Source organism: Eubalaena glacialis, chromosome 14, assembly GCF_028564815.1.
Source record: "Eubalaena glacialis isolate mEubGla1 chromosome 14, mEubGla1.1.hap2.+ XY, whole genome shotgun sequence".
NCBI lineage: Eukaryota > Metazoa > Chordata > Mammalia > Artiodactyla > Balaenidae > Eubalaena > Eubalaena glacialis.
The window spans coordinates 52,877,442-52,898,444 of NC_083729.1; the positions used below are offsets into that span (position 1 = coordinate 52,877,442).

Sequence of the window (21,003 nt, forward strand, 5' to 3'; positions counted from 1 at the left end):
TACAATGTCGTTATTATTCAGTCACAGAAAGGAATGAAGAACTGATACATGCTCCAACATGGATGAATCTTGAAAATATGCTAAGTGAAAGAAGTCAGTCACAACATATACTATAATTCTATTTATATGAAAGATTCAAAATAGGCAAATACGTACGGAAAGTAGATTGTTGCTTAGGGCTGGGAGGACAGGGGATTTACAGTGATAGTTAAAAGGTGTGGGGTTTCTTTCTGAGGTGATGAAAGTGCTCTAAAATTGACTGTGGTGATGATTGCATAATTCTGTGAATACAGTGAAAGCCACCGAGTTGTACAGTTTTAATGGGTGACATGTAAGGTACGTATCCCAATAAAACTGTTATCAAAAATAAAACAAAACAATTAATGATAAAGGTGTGTGAAAATTCCATTTATAAGAACAAGAAATAAAAATACCTAGGAATAATTATAAAGGAAATGTGCAGAATCTACATAAAGGAAAAACCCCACAAAGTTTCACGAAGATTATATAAATGGGAAAGCACATTATGCTTCCTGAAGTGGCAAAATCAATACTGTAAGATGTCAACTCATGCTCCTATTTATAAACATTATGCAATTACAATAAAAATTCCAACAGAATGTGAGGGGAGGAGGGCAACACAACAACAAAAGAATTCTGAAGTTTTATCTCAAGGAATAAATAACTTTTCACTAGCAATGTGGTTTAATATTTTCAGGTACTAAAATATATCATGAAGTAACTAAATTAAAACCAAACAATTAATTAAACAATAAAAAGCTTAAAAATAGACCTCCAGGAATATACTCAAAACTTCCGTATAAGACAGAGGTGGCATATCAAAACAGTGAAAAACCAGATGGACGCTAAGATCAATGAGTAATACTTTGGAAAAACTAATATTCGATCCACTTCATAACTTACACCAAAATAAATTCCAGATGGATTAAAAATTAAACAATTCATAAAAACTAGAAAAAAGCTTAACTGAATATCTGATCTCAAAGTGGGAAAAGCTTTTCTAAATAACAGTAAACTACTCATTATTAAGACTCAGGAACCAGAACTTCCCTGGTGGCACAGTGGGTAAGAATCCGCCTGCTAATGCTGGGAACACGGGTTCAAGCCCTGCTCTGGGAAGATCCCACATGCCACAGAGAAACTAAGCCCGTGTGCCAGAACTACTGAGCCTGCGCTCTAGAGCCCACGAGCCACAACTACTGAGCCCGCGTACCACAAATACTGAAGCCCATGCGCCTAGAGCCTGTGCTCCGCAACAAGAGAAGCCACTCCAATGAGAAGCCCGCACACTGCAAGGAAGAGTAGCCCCCACTCGCCGTAACTAGAGAAAGCCTCCATGCAGCAACAAAAACCCAATGCAGCCAAAAATAAATAAATAAATAAATTTAAAATTAATAAATAAAACTCAGGAACCAAATATGTCAATACAAACAATGCAATAATCCTCAATATCTGAACTCTTGCAGGAACCAAGTAGTTTTGGATAGTGACTATATCTGTTTTTCCTCTACTATATGGATTTTTCAAAATATCTAATGCAAATAAACAGGCACTCTCAAATACTACTGTTGGGGTATAAATTAGTATAACCCTTCTAGTAGGCAATTTAGCAACAGAAGCCTTAAAAGTTTCTACCTATTGACGCCGGACATGACCCAGATTTCTATGTGCAAGGATATTTTAATTTTTTTTTTCTTCACAGGAAAAACGCTAAATAGGTGTTATATTCAAAAGACTAAAAGTAGGCTGCCATTAAATTCTGTTCTCAGATATACATAAGTGAGAAAATACTAAAAAAAGCAAATAGTACATACGAAATCAATTTTTTATAAATACAGAAAGTTAGCTGGAATAATATACACCAAAGTTTTAACAAAACTCTTTTTACTGAAATAACCATTTCTCCAATTCCAATCATTAAAAAGAAAATTACTCAAAGATCAACTTAAATTCTATCAATTCCATGAAGCCTTCTCCAATCTTAGAAAACTAAACTCCTCCCACTGCACTTCAGCTATATATACTTTAATGGAATTTACCATTTGTCTTTTCATACCATTGTTTTTTGTATATTTCTTACGCTGGCACTGTGTTAAGTGTTGATATGCATTATCTTATTTAATCCTCCCAAAATCCTTGTATTTATTTAAGATGTTATTATCCTCATTTTCAAGTAAGTAAGAACGCACTAAGAGATAAAGGAACATAACCAAAGCCAGAGATCTAATAAATGACAGGAACAAGACTTGAACTCAGGTCTGTCAGATCAAAGATCACTCAACTATTATCCTACTGCCTCATCTGTATTGTACTCTAACATTTCTTAAGGGTAGATATACATCTAAATGTATCTCTATCTACCACAGCATACAGCAAATGCTTCACATGTATAAAATATTCAATATATTTCTTATATATTGAAAAAAAGTATTCAAACATAAAGAGTTAAGGTAAGACACACAAAAAATAATCAAGTCAGTAAATAGAATGTTAAGAAATGGTTTTTGGAAAAAGATGCAGACCTACTAGAGAATGGACTTGAGGATATGGGGAGGGGGAAGGGTAAGCTGGGACAAAGTGAGTGGCATGAACATATATACACTACCAAACGTAAAATAGATAGCTAGTGGGAAGCAGCCGCATAGCAGAGGGAGATCAGCTCGGTGCTTTGTGACCACCTAGAGGGGTGGGATAGGGAGGGTGGGAGGGAGAGATATGCAAGAGGGAAGAGATATGGGAACATGTGTATATGTATAACTGATTCACTTTGTTATAAAGCAGAAACTAACACACCATTGTAAAGCAATTATACTCCAATAAAGATGTTAAGAAAAAAAAAAAAGAAATGGTTTTTGGGACTTCCGTGGTGGCGCAGTGGTTAAGAATCCGCCTGCCAATGCAGGGGACACGGGTTCGAGCCCTGGTCCAGGAAGATCTCACATGCCGTGGAGCAGCTAGGCCCATATGCCACAACTACTGAGCATGCGCTCTAGAGCCCGCGAGCCACAACTACTGAGCCCGCATGCCACAACTACAGAAGCCCGCACACCTAAAAGCCTGCGCTCCACAACAAGGAACCCACCGCAATGAGAAGCCTGTGCACCGCAACAAAGAGTAGCCCCTGCTCGCCACAACTAGAGAAAGCCCACGAGCAGCAACAAAGACCCAAAAGAGCCAAAAATAAATAAATAAATAAATAAAATGTAAACAAGCAAACAAACAAAAAGAAATGGTTTTCAATTTTCCAAACTGGACCCAGCAGAATGAATGACTCCTGCAAAGAAGGGTGAAGAGAAGAAGGCCATTCAACCATTCTGGTTAGCAACCAGAGAATATACCATCAACATTCACAAGTGCATCCAGAGTCAGCTTCAAGAAGCGTGCCCCTCAAGAACTGAGAGAGATCCAGAAATCTGCCATTAAGAAAACAGGATCTCCAGATGTGCACACTGACACCACGCTCAACAAAACAGTATGAGCCAAAGAATTAGGAATGTCCCATACTGTATCCATGTGTGGTTATCCAGAAAACACAATGAGGATGAAGATTCAATAAACAAACTCTAGGGACTTCCCTGGTAAGACTCCATGCTCTCAATGCAGGGGGCCCAGGTTCGATCCTTGGTCAGGGAACTAGATCCCACATGCATGCCGCAGTCAAGAAGTCCGCATGCCACAATTAAGCTCCCACATGCCGCAATTAAGACCCAGTGCAGCCTAAATAAATAAATATTTTTTAAAAATACACTTATAAAATAAATAAATAAATAGACAAACTCTATACGTTGGTTACCTAGGTACCTGTCACCACTTTAAAAACCTTAGTTGATGTGGATAAGAACTAATCGTTGACTGTCAAAAAAAGTTACAAAACTGCCAAAAAAAAAAAAGGTTTTCAGTATAGCACAGTGTACTAGATATGTGTGCTTGCTGTCCAAAAACAATTTCACCTTCTTCATAATCACAACACGCCAAATTTCTTTTGGGGAAACACTTACCGTTTTTTAGCTATGAGGTTTGGTGGGATCAGCTTCAGGAATAGGTCATCAGTTTAAGCCAACCAAAATCCATCCTCTTTGAACTCTACTTCAGGAATAAGGCCCATGATAAAAACATGGGCCAATGAACTATGAAGCACCATCTGCTAGCCAGGTTTTGGAAAAAGCAGCTTCCTTGTTCTTGTACAGTAGGTTTCAGAAGAGATTCTCTCTTTTTTGCTCTGTGTAGTATAAACATGTGATTTGCAAACAGTGTGGTATAAAGATAGTGTGCAGTAGCCATTTCTGCTACTCTGAGAAGGGCCAAACTAAGGTCAAAACCAAGGAAGCACAGCAGAGCAAGCCACAGAGAAATGAAGTCTTGATAATGTTATGAATCTGCAGATTAAGAGTAGACCACACTAGGAGAAAAGGAACCCTCCTACACTACTGGTGGGAATGTAAATTGGTTCAGCCACTATGGAAAACAGTATGGAGGTTCCTCAAAAAACTAAAAATAGGAGCTTCCCTGGTGGCACAGTGGTTAAGAATCCACCCGCCAATGCAGGGGCCACGGGTTCGAGCCTTGGTCCAGGAAGATCCCACATGCCGCAAAGCAACTAAGCCTGTGCACCACAACTACTGAGCCTGCACTCTAGAGCCCACGAGCCACAACTACTGAGCCCACGTGCCACAACTACTGAAGCCCACATGCCTAGAGCCCATGCTCCGCAACAAGAGAAGCCACCGCAATGAGAAGCCCACATACCACAACGAAGAGCAGCCCCCGCTCGCCACAACTAGAGAAAGCCCGTGCGCAGCAATGAAGACCCAATGCAGCCAAAAATAAATAAATAAAGTAAATAAATTTATTTTTAAAAAAAACTAAAACTAGAACTACCATATGATCCAGCAATCCCAATCCTGGGCATATATCCGGACAAAACTAATTCAAAAAGATACACGCACCCTTATGTTCACAGCAGCACTATTCGCAGTAGCCAAGATATGGGACAATGTAAATGTCCATCAACAGATGAATAGATAAAGAAGATGTGGTATGCATATACAATGGAATACACCTCAGCCATAAAAAAGAATGAAATGCCATTTGCAGCAACATGGATGGACCCAGGGCTCATCATACTTAGCCAAACAAGTCAGAAAGAAAAAGACAAATACCATATATATCGCTTATATGTGAAATCTAAAATATGAGACAAATAAACCTACCTACAGAACAGAAACAGACTCACAGTCATAGAGAACATACTTGTGGTTACCAAGGTCGGGGGTGGGGGTGGGGGAGGGATGGACCAGGAGTTCGGGGTTAGTAGATGCAAACTATTATATATAGCATGGATAAACAGCAAGGTCCTACTGTATAACACAAGGGACTATATTCAGTATCCTGTGACAAACCATAATGGGAAAAGAATATAAAAAAGAATGTATATACATGTATAACTGAATCACTTCACTGTACAGCAGAAATTAACACAACACTGTAAATCAACTATACTTCAATTAAAAGACAAAATCAAACAAACAAAAAAAGAGTAGACCACACCAGAACATAGCACACACCTGCACTGCTCAGTTATGGCTTTTAAAAAACTCCTTTTTCTTTCTGCCAAATGGGGTGTTCTTTCTGGTTCTTGCAACAGAGTCCTAACTTGGGTTCGAAAACTAATTCCCAATCTTAGATTTTTAATCCGTAAGGGTTAATCTCAAGGGACATTCAGGGGAAAAAACAAAACAAAACACAACTTAACAAAATGAGGGTTGTTTTTTTTTTTTTTAAATCAATGAAGCACCTTTTATGAAGGGGGTGCATCACAAAAGGATTGACAGTACTTGAAATGTCCCCAAAATTTGAGAAAACAGGAAAAACTACCACATCCAGCCTACCCTCATCTTCCATTAACCACCTCCAGTGATCTTAAAATTTTTCAGATATTTTAACAGATTCATATTGATCCTAGTATGTGTAGGCACTGTGAAACTCAGTTAATGTAAGCTAGTCGCAATCACAGAACTTGTAACCCTGTATAGTAAAAAGACATTAAAGGGAATTCCCTGGTGGTCCAGTGGTTAGGACTCTGCGTGTTCACTGCTGAGGTTGAGGGTTCAATCCCTGATCAGGGAGCTAAGATCCCGCAAGCCACGTGGTGCAGCAAAAAAAATTAAAAATAAAAAGACATTAAACAAGTATATAAAAATAAATACATAATTCTAAACTGTGGTAAGTGGGGACTTCCCTGGTGGCGCAGTGGTTAAGACTCCACACTCCCAGTGCAGGGGGCCTGGGTTCGATCCCTGGTCAGGGAACTAGATCCCACATGCATGCCACAACTGAGTTCGCATGCCACAACTAAGGAGCCAGCACAACCAAATAAATAAATTAAATTAATAAATAAAAAATAAAAATAGTTTAAACTGTTTTAAGTGCTATGAAGGATAAGAACTTGAACTACTTTAGAGTGGATGTTCAATAAAGGCCTCTCTGAAAAATTAAAGGCATAGAAAGGTGATTAAGTTCCAGGGAAAAATAAAGGCTCAATGGCAGTAAAGAACATCACTGAAAGAAAACAAAGCAAGCAAGGGGATGAGGTCAGCATTGCCTATGTCATGCAGAGTCGCACAAATTGTGGTAAGCTGTTCCACTCCCCTCATTCCCAGTAACTATTCCAACCAGTTAAAGGCCCAGTTCATCTTCCACTTTCCTTGAAACCTTGCCTAATCCACTTTAGCCAGAATTAATCTCTCTGTAGTACCTTTGTTTTTCATGAGTTTCCCAACTCCCAAAGTCAAGTTCCTCTTTAAAAAAACAAAAACAAAAACAAAAACAAAACAGCATGGTTAGAGAAAAGTATACTGAGTAGGAATAAGAACTAAATTCTAGTCCTAGCTCTGCTACTTACTAGCTGTGTAACCTTGGCCAAATCATTCTATTTCTCATGATTTTCATGAGGTGCCATGAAGATATGTGAAACTGCACAGTATTCAAATAGCTTCAGAAGCTGATTGTCACTGTATTGTATATAATTCAACACAGTATTCCAACTGCATAAGCACTGCACTACTACCTATAATACCTGAAAAGAAAACAGTTTCATATTGTGCTGGCTTTTTCAGCACTAACATTGTTAGTGGTTTTCAAGCTTATTTATAAAGCAGCTACACCCTTTGCTCCCCCCAAAAAAAATCTTACATGGAGCCCCAATTTAAAAAACAGATCAAAATGAGCTTTTCATCTTGAAACAGATTCCAAAGTCACCCTCACTCCCCTGAAACAGGGACAATGCCACTCCAAGGAATAGTTTAAAAACTGAGGCTCATTACTATAAATCTTGAAGAAGAAAGAATTAAGGACAAGATTCTGTGGCTTGCCACCAGTGATGTCCCTCAAAGTTGACCCCCAAAAAACTCATTTTTTTCACAAGGATAGCTTCAGATTCTGTCAAGTGCCTTCATGTAATCAAAATATGTCATATCTATAGTGACAGTTCCATGTTTTACCATATTTACTTCTATATCAAAATAAAATGAGATTGGTTTAACATAAGTTACTAGTGTCACATCAATTTTTTACTATCCTTTCACTCTTTAGTAATTAATTATTTAATAGTGGCAAGTTTCTCTTATAGCTTCCAAAATAATAGTTGCCAATTTCTGCTTTTCTAGAAATTTAATAAGCTAAAGGTTCATAATCACACACAACCATAGCTCTATCCCCTTCACTGAAAAGAATCTGCCATTCCTGAAGATTTTTAACTCTTATCACTACTAATAAGGCTCTCATTATTCCTTACCAATCTAGAGGTTAGAGTCTCTCTTAATGTATGATTTATCCTGAGGGTTTGTGGATTCCTCTTAGAAGGGAAAACGGAAACAAATTATTAGAGTAAACCAACATTCTGCTGATCACCACCCTCTATTATACCCACCCAAGCAGTGGGTCCACTATCCCCTTATTTATCTTACTTTGAACACAACTTCAAAAGCTCTATTGTCTTAAGCATTTTCATAAGTCTCAATTTATTGAGTTAGTGCTCTTACTACTGCTCTTATACTTCTACATTCATCATTGGTTACTGAGCCTTTCTCAATAATCAGAATAAAGTTCATGAATCTGGCAGCAAAGTTACCCAGAATAAAAAGTCCCTTCCAAATTTGTCTTATGGTGGTTTAGAACCAATACATTGCTAAAACAGCTCCACAGACCTCAGAGTCAAAATAAACACTTTAAGATTATTAAGGCTTTACACTCATGCTCTAATGTTAGATGGATAATTTTTAAAAGTTTTATCATATTGCCAGATTTCCTTCCAGATATGCTGTATGAACTACTCAGCAATGTGATTTCAGAGGCTATATTCAAGGTGATAATCAGACAATTACAAAGTCATATAACAACCCAAATGCCCATCATGAGAGGACTGGTTAAGTTACAGTATGACCAAGTAATGGAAGACTACACTAAAGCCATTAAAAATGATAATGTAAGTGTATATTAACATGGAAAGGTAGCTACATCTTATTAATAAAAATAATATAAGGACTTCCCTGGTGGCACAGTGGTTAAGGATCCGCCTGCCAATGCAGGGGACACAGGTTCGAGCCCTGGTCCAGGAAGATCCCACGTGACATGGAGCAACTAATAAGCCCATGCACCCCAACTACTAAGCCTGCACTCCAGAGCGAGCCACAACTACTGAAGGCTGCACACCTAGAGCCCGTGCTCCACAACAAGAGAAGCCGCCGCAATGAGAAGCCCGCGCACCGCAACGAAGCGTGGCCCCTGCTCGCCACAACTAGAGAAAACCCGCGGGCAGCAGCGAAGACCCAACTCAGCCAAAAATAAATAAATAAATAAATAAATTTATTTAAAAAAATAATAATTAGTAACATGTAATCAGCTTATTTACACGAAATAGTGTATCTGAGGAAAGAGAGAAAAGAATGACTTAAGAGATGTTTACCAAAACATGAACGATTTCTTTGGTAAACAGAGTTTCAGTTATCCTAATTTTCTTTATTATTTTCTGCACTATTTGATTTTTTTCTAAAAAAGCAGGTACCCTTTTTAGAATGAAAAACAACAAAGCTTTTATTCTCTTCAAAAAAACTAAACACACTGGTAGAGAGATGAGTAAGCAACAATAGAAGTTCTTAAGTTTTTTCCTGCCACCAAACACTACAGATGACACCTGCCCAACATGTTCCAAGAAAGTAAGCCAGATTATAATGAAACACTCACAGCTAAAGATTACACCTAATTTCCAATACAGGAGAGCTCATCTTGGGGCAATACTGGAATCAAAACTCTTTTGGTTGCACATTAACTCAAATGGTATGTACAGGGGAGACAGCTAAATAGGAGCACTAGCTTCAGTATTAGAAAGCCACCAGGGGAACTTCCCTGGTGGCACAGTGGATAAGACTCCGCACTCCCAATGTAGGGGGCCCGGGTGTGATCCCTGGTCAGGGAACTAGATCCCACATGCATGCCACAACTAAAGGAGCCCTGGAGCCGCAACTAAGGAGCCTGCCACAACTAAGACCTGGTGCAGCCAAATAAATAAAAAAGAAAGCCAAGAGGATATTAACTTCTGTCTCTTTATAGAGCTTCAATATCAACTATTTCCAAAAATTTGCCCCAATTCTCTTCTGCAAATAGTCTCCTCCACTTGCTCTGTGTTTCTGCTCCTTCACATCAGCTTGCCAAAGCACTCACTCTAGTTCAGCTACTCATAGTTACCTGGCTCTTTATTTTTATTTATTTATTTACTTTTTATCATCATCATCTGTCTACATTCTTTTTCCCTTGTTCCTATAATCATCTGCTTTTGTCTGTGGGAGTTTTTTTTTTTTAATTTATTTATTTTCTTTATTTATTTTTGGCTGTGTTGGGTCTTCGTTGCTGTGCGAGGGCTTTCTCTAGTTGCGCCGAGCGGGGGCTACTCTTCCTTGAGGTGCGCAGGCTTCTCATTGTGGTGGCTTCTCTTGTTGTGGAGCATGGGCTCTAGGCACGCAGGCTTCAGTAGTTGTGGCACACGGGCTCTAGAGCACCGGCTCAATAGTTGTGGTGCACGGGCTTAGTTGCTCCATAGCATCTGGGATCTTCCCGGACCAGGGCTCGAACCCGTGTCCCCTGCATTAGCAGGCGGATTCTTAACCACTGCGCCACCAGGGAAGCCTTACCTGGCTCTTTAGTTCAAACATTCTGACAGGAAAAAATCTGATTGATGGACAACAGTCCCACCAATCCACCAGGTCAGGAGTCTATTTGGAATCCAATCAGCGATGGTTAGGGAGAAGAGCCTTTCAGGGGACGTAAACTAGATAAGGTCCCTAGAAGAGGTTATAGCCAGGGCAGAAAAGAGAAACCTGTCTCTTCCACAGTAAAAAAAAAAAAAAAAAAAAGTGCAAGAGGATGGGCTTCCCTGGTGGCGCAGTGGTTAAGAATCCACCTGCCAATGCAGGGGACACGGGTTCGAGCCCTGGTCCAGGAAGATCCCACATGCCATGGAGCAACTAAGCCCGCGTGCCAGAACTACTGAACCTGCGCTCTAGAGCCCGCGAGCCACAACTACTAAGCCCACATGCCACAACTACTGCAGCTCGCGTGCCTAGAGCCCGTGCTCCGCAACAGAAGCCACCGCAATGAGAAGCCAGCGCACCGCAACGAAGAGTAGCCCCTGCTCACCGCAACTAGAGAAAGTCCATGCACAGCAACGAAGACCCAACCAGCCAAAAATAAATAAATAAAATAAATAAATAAATTTATTTTAAAAAGGTGCAAGAGAAGGCAAGGTGCATACTACATCACTTCTCAATTAACTGAGTAATCTACGTTTGGAGACTTTTTAATTTCTATGGAATTTAAAAGAAAAATAACATTAACAGGTGTTAATCACATTAAAAGGTTAAAAGTCTAATTATTTTCCTGGTATATAAAGTCTTAAATAAAAGTAATTTAGTGGGATTCCCTGGTGGCACAGTGCTTAAGAACCCACCTGCCAATGCAGGGGACACAGGTTCAAGCCCTGGTCCGGGGAGATCCCACATGCCGTGGAGCAACTAAGCCTGTGCACCACAACTACTGAGCCTGTGCTCTAGAGCCCACAAGCCACAACTACTGAGCCCACGTGCCACAACTACTGAAGCCCGCAGGCCTAGAGCCCGTGCTCCACAACAAGAGAAGCCACCGCAACGAGAAGCCCGCGCACCACAATGAAGACCCAATACAGACATAAATAAATAAAATAATTTAGTGAAATTTCATCCCACAGACTCAAATCTCACCACCTATACAGAAAAATTTTTGCCTTTTTGCATTATCTATTAATTTAGAACATAATGGACTTCCCTGGTGGTGCAGTGGTTAAGAATCCACCTGCCAAAGCTTTCGACAAAATTCAACACCCATTTATGATAAAAACTCTCCAGAAAGTAGGCATAGAGGGAACCTACCTCAACATAATAAAGGCCATATATGACAAACCCACAGCAAACATCATTCTCAACGGTGAAAAACTGAAAGCATTTCCTCTAAGATCAGGAACGAGACAAGGATGTCCACTCTCACCACTATTATTCAACATAGTTCTGGAAGTCCTAGCCACGGCAATCAGAGAAGAAAAAGAAATAAAAGGAATACAAATTGGAAAAGAAGAAGTAAAACTGTCACTGTTTGCAGATGACATGATACTATACATAGAGAATCCTAAAACTGCCACCAGAAAACTGCTAGAGCTAATTAATGAATATGGTAAAGTTGCAGGATACAAAATTAATGCACAGAAATCTCTTGCATTCCTATACACTAATGATGAAAAATCTGAAAGAGAAATTAAGGAAACACTCCCATTTACCATTGCAACAAAAAGAATAAAATACCTAGGAATAAACCTACCTAGGGAGACAAAAGACCTGTATGCAGAAAACTATAAGACACTGATGAAAGAAATTAAAGATGATACCAACAGATGGAGAGCTATACCATGTTCTTGGATTGGAAGAATCAACATTGTGAAAATGACTATACTACCCAAAGCAATCTACAGATTCAATGCAATCCCTATCAAATTACCAATGGCATTTTTTACGGAGCTAGAAAAAATCATCTTAAAATTTGTATGGAGACACAAAAGACCCCGAATAGCCAAAGCAGTCTTGAGGGAAAAAAACGGAGCTGGAGGAATCAGACTCCCTGACTTCAGACTATACTACAAAGCTACAGTAATCAAGACAATATGGTACTGGCACAAAAACAGAAACATAGATCAATGGAACAAGATAGAAAGCCCAGAGATAAACCCACGCACCTATGGTCAACTAATCTATGACAAAGGAGGCAAAGATATACGATGGAGAAAAGACAGTCTCTTCAATAAGTGGTGCTGGGAAAACTGGACAGCTACATGTAAAAGAATGAAATTAGAATACTCCCTAACACCATACACAAAAATAAACTCAAAATGGATTACAGACCTAAATGTAAGACTGGACACTATAAAACTCTTAGAGGAAGACATAGGAAGAACACTCTTTGACATAAATCACAGCAAGATCTTTTTTGATCCACCTCCTAGAGTAATGGAAATAAAAACAAAAATAAACAAATGGGACCTAATGAAACTTCAAAGCTTTTGCACAGCAAAGGAAACCATAAACAAGACGAAAAGACAACCCTCAGAATGGGAGAAAATATTTGCAAACGAATCAACGGACAAAGGATTAATCTCCAAAATATATAAACAGCTCATTCAGCTCAATATTAAAGAAACAAACACCCCAATCCAAAAATGGGCAGAAGACCTAAATAGACATTTCTCCAAAGAAGACATACAGACGGCCAAGAAGCACATGAAAAGATGCTCAACATCACTAATTATTAGAGAAATGCAAATCAAAACTACAATGAGGTATCACCTCACACCAATTAGAATGGGCATCATCAGAAAATCTACAAACAACAAATGCTGGAGAGGGTGTGGAGAAAAGCGAATCCTCTTGCACTGTTGGTGGGAATGTAAATTGATACAGCCACTATGGAGAACACTATGGAGGTTCCTTAAAAAACTAAAAATAGAATTACCATATGACCCAGCAATCCCACTACTGGGCATATACCCAGAGAAAACTGTAATTCAAAAAGACACATGCACCCGAATGTTCATTGCAGCACTATTTACAATAGCCAGGTCATGGAAGCAACCTAAATGCCCATCAACAGACGAATGGATAAAGAAGTTGTGGTACATATATACAATGGAATATTACTCAGCCATAAAAAGGAACGAAATTGAGTCATTTGTTGAGACGTGGATGAATCTAGAGACTGTCATACAGAGTGAAGTAAGTCAGAAAGAGAAAAACAAATATTGTATATTAACGCATGTATGTGGAACCTAGAAAAATGGTACAGATGAGCCGGTTTGCAGGGCAGAAGTTGAGACACAGATGTAGAGAACAGACATATGGACACCAAGGGGGGAAAACTGCGGTGGGGTGGGGATAGTGGTGTGCTGAATTGGGCGATTGGGATTGACATGTATACACTGATGTGTATAAAATTGATGACTAATAAGAACCTGCAGTATAAACAAACAAACAAAACAACTAATACTAAACTTTCATTGGGTTATTTGTATGGAAATATGTTAATATAAATGTTTCAGACATTACATGAAATTTCTAAAAATCTTATATGTTCTGGTATAATGTTATAAGTCATAATCCTAGTTATTACTTTAAAATGTATATCTCAGAAATAACTAATTTTCTTGTCAACTGCATTATTATGAACTTTCATCAAATCTTTAACCGTGGTCATTTTTAAGTCTTTTGTCATTTACAGACAGTTCTGGGTGTACTCTGATGCTTTTGTAAATATGTTCCTATAAAAGGGTTTCATCTTCAGGAAATTCATGGAAAAGACTCTGACAAGTACAGGTTTCTGGTACCTGACTGAACTGAATGAATAAGCATTTTCAGAACTCTAATGAAAAACTGACGAGCTCATAAAAGTGCTAACAAAAGATCAAGATGAAAAAAAAAAATTAATTACATGGGACTGAGTGAACTGATGAGGATGAGTATAATTTTTGTGACTTTCTGGTTGAATTTAAAAAAAGAAAAAATCCCACAAGAACTCAGAGGCAAAGAATATACAAATCAATTTTCACTGCAAAGTAAAGGAGCTGTTGCAGTGGAGGATTACTGGACTGAATGTCAATATTATGACATAGTATGAGTGTGTTTCATGTTTGGTAATTGCAATCATTGTTGCTTTTGTTGTGGTCATCCATGTACAATGCTTGGTGTCAGTCTATTTATCTCTTGTAAAAATAAAATACAGTGTGTGTGAAAAAAAAAAAAAAGAATCCACCTGCCAATGCAGGGGACACGGGTTCGAGCCCTGATCCGGGAAGATCCCACATGCCACAGAGCAACAAAGCCCATGCGCCACGACTACTTATGCCTGCGCTCTAGAGCCCGTGAGCCGCAACTAATGAGCCCACATGCCACAACTACCGAAGCCCGGGCGCCTAGAGCCCGTGCTCTGCAACAAGAGAAGCCACCGCAATGAGAAGCCTGCGCAGCACAACGAAGAGCCACCCCCCGCTCGCCGCAACTAGAGAAAGCCCACGTGCAGCAACGAAGACCCAACACAGCCATAAATAAATAAATAAATTTATAAAAAAAAAATTAGAACACAGTTGGTTAGGGTGGATACTTTTTATAAGTACATACCTACTGATTTATGAATTAGCAATATATGTAATATAATCTGCACCTTCAGCATAATTCACCCACAAACTCTCATATCTAAATCAGTACTGACAATAGGCCCAAGAACACTGAGCCTAGGCACTCATATTCTTCTACAAAAACTTTTCATTAACTAAAATATTCACTAGACACCTACTCTCTACGAGGCACTATATTAGTACTGGGAAAAGAAGAAACAAAATATGACCCCTGACTTTAAGGAATTCAGCAGCCAGAAAGAGAGGCTGTTGTCTATTAAAAAAAAAGGGGGGGGGAGGGATGGTCTGTAACTTAAGTACGTATTTTTTTTTTAATTAATTAATTTATGTTTGGCTGCCTTGGGTCTTCGTTGCTGTGCGCGGGCTTCTCATTGCGGTGGCTTCTCTTGTTGCAGAGCACAGGCTCTAGGTGCATAGGCTTCAGTAATTGTGGCTCATGGGCTCTAGAGCGCAGGCTCAGTAGTTGTGGCACATGGGCTTAGTTGCTCCGCAGCATGTGGGATATTCCCAGACCAGGGCTCGAACCCGTGTCCCCTGCATTAGCAGGCGGATTCTTAACCACTGCGCCACCAGGAAAGCCCCACTATTAAACATATAAGAAACATTAACACGTTTCATGAATATAGTGCTAAACCTAGCTATCAATAGCTATCACTGACAATGCAAACAGTCTGCTATTAAAAATCTACTACAATGCTTGGTGTCAGTCTATTTATCTCTTGTAAAAATAAAATACAGTCTGTGTGTGTGGAAAAAAAAAAATCTACTACACACTGTAGTGCTTTATGGTTTATAAGTTACTTTATAAAGATATGAGTTGAAATTGTATTATGATCTTTGAAAAATAGTACTTCAAATAGTAACTGTTTTAAGGGTATATATTCTTAGCAAGATTAATTTACCAAATTAAAAATTTTGGTAATTTGGTACTTTGTATTGTAGTAAAATCAAATTTCCAATTTTAAGAATCAGTTCAAATTTCAGAATTAAACGTCTAACAGAAAACGTTATGTTACTAATGATTATTTCATGCCTATATATTTTTAAAAACCCCAGAAATGTGTAGTTTACTAAAGAGCTCATTGCTAACAACATTAAGATATATTAAGACATTCCCATTCAGCTACATTTACCACCACTTTTATTTTTTTTTTTTTTTCTTTTAGGAGAAGGAAGAATTTACTACTTGTAGCAAGTAAGGTGAACACCAGGGATCTTTCCCAAAGCAATGTCTCTACCACCACTTTTAAATTCTTTCTACAATTACCACAGAATTATGCCCAAATTTGTGAAAACACATAAAAATTTAGTAATTTTTTACTCTGCCTTTCAGTGTACTCATAATGTCTTCCATTTGAATAGATCATCGTAAAGTTTATACAGCACAGCATAATGGTTAAAGAGCATGGGCTTCTAGAAGACGTGAGATTAAGTCCCATGCAAATCCTGACTCCACCAAATAAAGTCATGTGACTCTAAGCAACTTATGTAAACTCTAAGCCTTGGTTCTCTTATCTAAAAAAGGTGATAAAGTACCTACCTCAAAGAATGGAAAAAGTTCCCAACACAAATGGCTCAATAAAGTATACTTTAAAAATAAAAATGCAAATACTGATGGAGTATCCTGAGTTCTAGCTTAGATCTGACTACTAACTAAGCAGGTGACAGGTGATTTTTAGCAAACCACTTAGCCTTTCTGAGGTTCAATGTTTTCACATTTAAAATTGAGATACTAGGGAATTTCCCGGTGGTCCAGTGGTTAGGAACCTGCGCTTTCACTGCGGTTGGCCCAGGTTCAATTCCTGGCGGGGGAACTAAGATCCCGCAAGCTGCACAGCAAGGCCAAAAAAAAAAAAAAAAAGAGATACTAATACTTGCTCCTGCCTATCACAAAGGAGAGTTAGGAACGACAAATGAATTGCCCATTTAAAACATTTGGTAAAGTGTTAATTCACTAAACACACAGAATAAAATCCGCAACAGACAAATGGTTTAAAAGATAGATGTAGGGCTTCCCTGGTGGCGCAGTGGTTAAGAATCTGCCTGCCAATGCAGGGGACACAGGTTCGAGCCCTAGTCTGGGAAGATCCCACATGCCGTGGAGCAACTAAGCCCGTGAGCCACAACTACTGATCCTGCGCGTCTGGAGCCTGTGCTCTGCAACGGGAGAGGCCGCGACAGTGAGAGGCCCACGCACCGCGATGAAGAGTGGCCCCCGCTCACCGCAACTGGAGAAAGCCCTCGCACAGAAACGAAGACCCAACACAGCCAAAAATAAATAAATTAAAAAAAAAAAAAAAAAAGATGGATGTACATTTAAAGCCATTTTCACTCTGCTCGTGAGAAATTTACCCCACCAAGGCAAACAGTGACCTCAATTTACTAGTTGAGCTAGCTACGCTGATGGCCCAAAGCATAATTTCAGGTCTCCAGCTTCTCAACATCCAGAAATGCTTTTAGATTTAGTAAACTAGCTCACAAAGGTAGCTATAAAAGTAGCAAATATACAAAGTCAACAGAACAAGCAAAAGAATATAAACTTAAAATTATTTCCTAAACTGAATGCAACCCCACAAACTGATAGGCGCAAAGTTCACTCAATACATTCCACATTTTAAAACATCTTCCTTATTAAAAACAAAGCATTGAAAAAAATATGAAAACTCAAATATGTTAGTACTGTTGAAACTGGTTATTCTAACACTAAAGCCAAATGCTATTTTCAAATGTAATTTCAAGTTTTAAGATACCTGTCAAGACTACTAAAAAAGGGTATAAGGAGGTCCTTATTACCAAGTCCTTAGCCTGGTTCCATGGACACGCTTCAATGGGCCCTTCCTTAACCTACAGGCAAAACTGTACTGTGTCTGAATACCTGTATATGTTTCTATGCTGAGAGCCTCAGATTCTCAGCAGGACTAGAGGTATAACTGGTAATATTAATATTCTCATCAAAAACTGATGACAAAGGAAGCTATTTACTATCTTCTGTCATCAATTTTTAGTTTAACTACATTACATTCTGCTAGATTTTAAAATAAACGTTTCATAGGAAGTCCTTAACCTTATCAAAACTCTGAGCATATCAGATATAAAGCTATACTATCCACATCATGTCTACCTTTTCATTTAAAACACAAAATTTTTAGATTATACACTAACTGGTGTGTCCAGGAAGACTTCTTTAGGTTTGATCAGTGTTTGTAAATTTGACAAGAAATAAGTTTTTGGTATTTTAATTCTATCCAACACACCACCTAAAGATATACTAATTTTATTTCTTCTCTTGGTTAAATTGTTATGGGGAGTTATATTGAAAGATGAATACTGAGCACATTATTTTGGGACTTCAACTCTGAATTTCTAATCAAGGATGAATTGATGCTCATCTTTGCACAACCTTTGGGGGAAAAAAGGACAGACTTAATATAGAATTATTGTGAGATTACAAGAAAGATTTATAACCTACGTTAATTCAACAAGTTTTATCAAGTTCCAGCCATTATGCTCCAACCCAGTCATGGATTAAGTGTTACCATAATGAGATATAGTAATACCCAATGCTCTCAGGGAACTTCAGCATCTTATGTCTGAGATACAGGAACTACACAAAGGGAAAATGAAAACAACTGTAAAAGAACTGGGGGCGGGGGCAGTGGAGAAGCAACTAGTCATAGCTTGGTAAAACCTACAAATAAAATTACTGAAGTAATTTCTTTTTAAGGAAGCTTCATTGTCAGATTAGAGTTTAAAGGGCAAATTTGTAAACTGAGCTTTATAGGAAATATTAAGAAACAAAGTATTTTTCGAGACCATTGGCTTATACACAAACAGAAAATCCTTCTTATCTGCTCATTAAAACAGGTTTCTTAAAGGGTGTGCATGGCCAGATTTTGTGAACCTGGTTCAATTAACCATATTTAATGAAAGGTAACAAAAGCTAAATTTCTAACTCCATAAATCGATTGCATTTTTGAGTGCTTCTAGACAAAGTTCTAGGGGTTTCCCAAATAACCTTCAATAGAACCCTTCATTATGTCTCTTTTCAACAGGTAATAAGGATTAACAAACTTTAGTTTCTTTAGATACTATGTTTAAAATTAATTGTCATAGTTCGGTTTAAAATAATTTTTAAACACCAACAAAACTATTAAAAGCAGTTTTCTCCTTATATAAGATAGCAAAGCTATTCATTTTCCAGTTTCAGAAAAACCAAGCCATAATCACACAACTGACATCCGAGACATTTAAAATAGAGTTCACTGAAATAAATACTAAGGAATTAAGTTTATCATCATTTCATAAACCACCTACACCAAAAATAAAAGTACCTCAAAATAAATACAAATAACCTTAAAATTCTAGGAAAATTTGGAATGACACAAATACTGTATAGTTTGAATTTGTGCAAAAGCCTGCTTCCACCTGTCAGGAAGTAAATAGAGTTGAAAGTAAACTAGAACCCTTCCACTTTTATTATTGCCTTTGGTCATTAAAGTAAAATTCAAACACAAACAAGACTATACACTTTATAATTGTTTTTAAGAATCGTATTAGAAAATAGACAATTTGGAAGTCTTTCGAAATACCACACACAAAACACAAATCCAAAACCCACAAAAGGTGTTCGTAAGTGAGCATTTTCTCAACAATCAACTTTTTGTAAATTAATCTTTTATCTAATTCACCTCCTCCAACTAGGCCTTTGGGCCCAGAAACAGTTAATTTGCAATACGTCTCGTTTCTTTAAGCTAAAATACCGTCTTACAAGGGTCTGGAGTAAAATAAATGAAAGGAATCTAACTAGAAAAGAGCAGTGCACGCTCTGTAATAAAAGCATACGGAATAAGGCCTTTCATTCCAGGAGACAGGCCATGACTATCCCGGGATGGTACCTGTAGTACAGTGCTCTCCTTAAGAGAACAGAATTTACCATTAAAACGACGAATGGTACACTAAGAAGAAACATCATTAATTTTTTTTTAATAGGTATAAAGGTTCCAGTCATCACTATCACAGCTCATTTTCAGCTTTTTAAGGTCAGAGAGAAAGGTTTAATACAACCCACACACCCCCAAGAGAGGGGAAAACCACCAACCACCTCGCAGGGAGTTTAATGAAAATTAGCAGGTAAGAGGCCTAGGCAGCACGCTGAAAATCAAAGAGGGCGGCCGGGCGGTCGAAGGGTTCGGACTACAGAGGACAGCCTCGTCCTCGGACCCCACCTCCCCTCACCTTCCCGGCAGGGCGAAGGAGGCGAAGGCTCATTAGTGCCTACGTTAATTGACACCTGTAATGAGGAAACTTTCCGAGAGCGGAGACCGCTCAGGCCCGGCCTGGCCGGAGCTCCGCGACGGCCCCCTCTCGGGCGCCCAGGTAACCGGGCCGGACTGGGCCCGAGGCGCCGCGGCGGCCGCGCCACCGCGCACCTTCCCGGGGCGCTAGGCCCGCACGCCGCCCGGCTCGGCCGTCGCCTCCCGCAGGCCACGGCAGCTCGGGGAGGCCGCAGAGCGGCGCGGGGACCCCAAACTGTGCACCCCGACAGGCCGCCGCCGCGACTACTTACTTTCATTTAACACCTCCACCAGGTCTGCGCAGTTCTCGCACATCGTTCGGCCGCCGCCCCCCCCCTCCCCCGCTTCGGATCGCACTGACTGATCCCGACCGGCGGGGGGGAGGGGAGAGAGGCGGAGGAGGGGGCCGGCCGGCCGGCGGGGCGGGGAAGCGACGAGGGCGGGCGGCGGCGGGGACGGGGCGGGGAGCAAGAGAATGGGGGAGGGGGCCGGCGGTCCCCGAAGCGGGCGGGGGAGAGGAGGGGGGCGAGGGGAGGTGCGCAGGCCGGAGGGGCGCTGAGGCGCCGGCGGCGGGGAAGGGGGGGAAGGACGGGGGGAGGGGAGAGGGAGGGAGGGGGCGGGTGGGGAGAGAAGCAGCAGAGTCACTTCACCGACCAGACGCCGCGGCCACCGCCGACGCCGCCGCCATTTTAATAGAGCGTTCGGGCTGCGTTCGGCTCTTTCCGTCCGGGCGAAGGAGCCGACGAGAAGCGCCTCGCGCTCTCATTCCTCCGCCTCCCTCCCTCTCTTCGCCTCCCGCCCTCCCACCTCCCCCTCCGCACACACGCCACACGCCCCACACCCCGCCACGGCCAGCTCGCCGCCCTCCCTTTCCTCTTCCGTCGAGCCTCCCCGCCCTCGGTCCACCCCCTCCGCGCGCTCGCCGTCCCC

The 21,003-nt window shown here is 40.1% G+C and overlaps 1 protein-coding gene across 3 annotated transcripts in view; it reads right to left on the reverse strand.

Moving 5' to 3' along the window:
- The window catches only part of USP34 (ubiquitin specific peptidase 34), a 240,766-nt gene extending 219,972 nt beyond the window's left edge, over window positions 1-20,794 (reverse strand). For all 3 annotated transcript variants that reach the window (XM_061168549.1, XM_061168548.1, XM_061168547.1), the window contains exon 1: window positions 20,346-20,794. In XM_061168549.1, the coding sequence (XP_061024532.1) occupies window positions 20,346-20,388 (43 nt within the window). In that variant the 5' untranslated portion in view covers window positions 20,389-20,794. The remainder of the gene's footprint in view (window positions 1-20,345) is intronic.
- Between the last annotated feature and the right edge of the window lie 209 nt (window positions 20,795-21,003).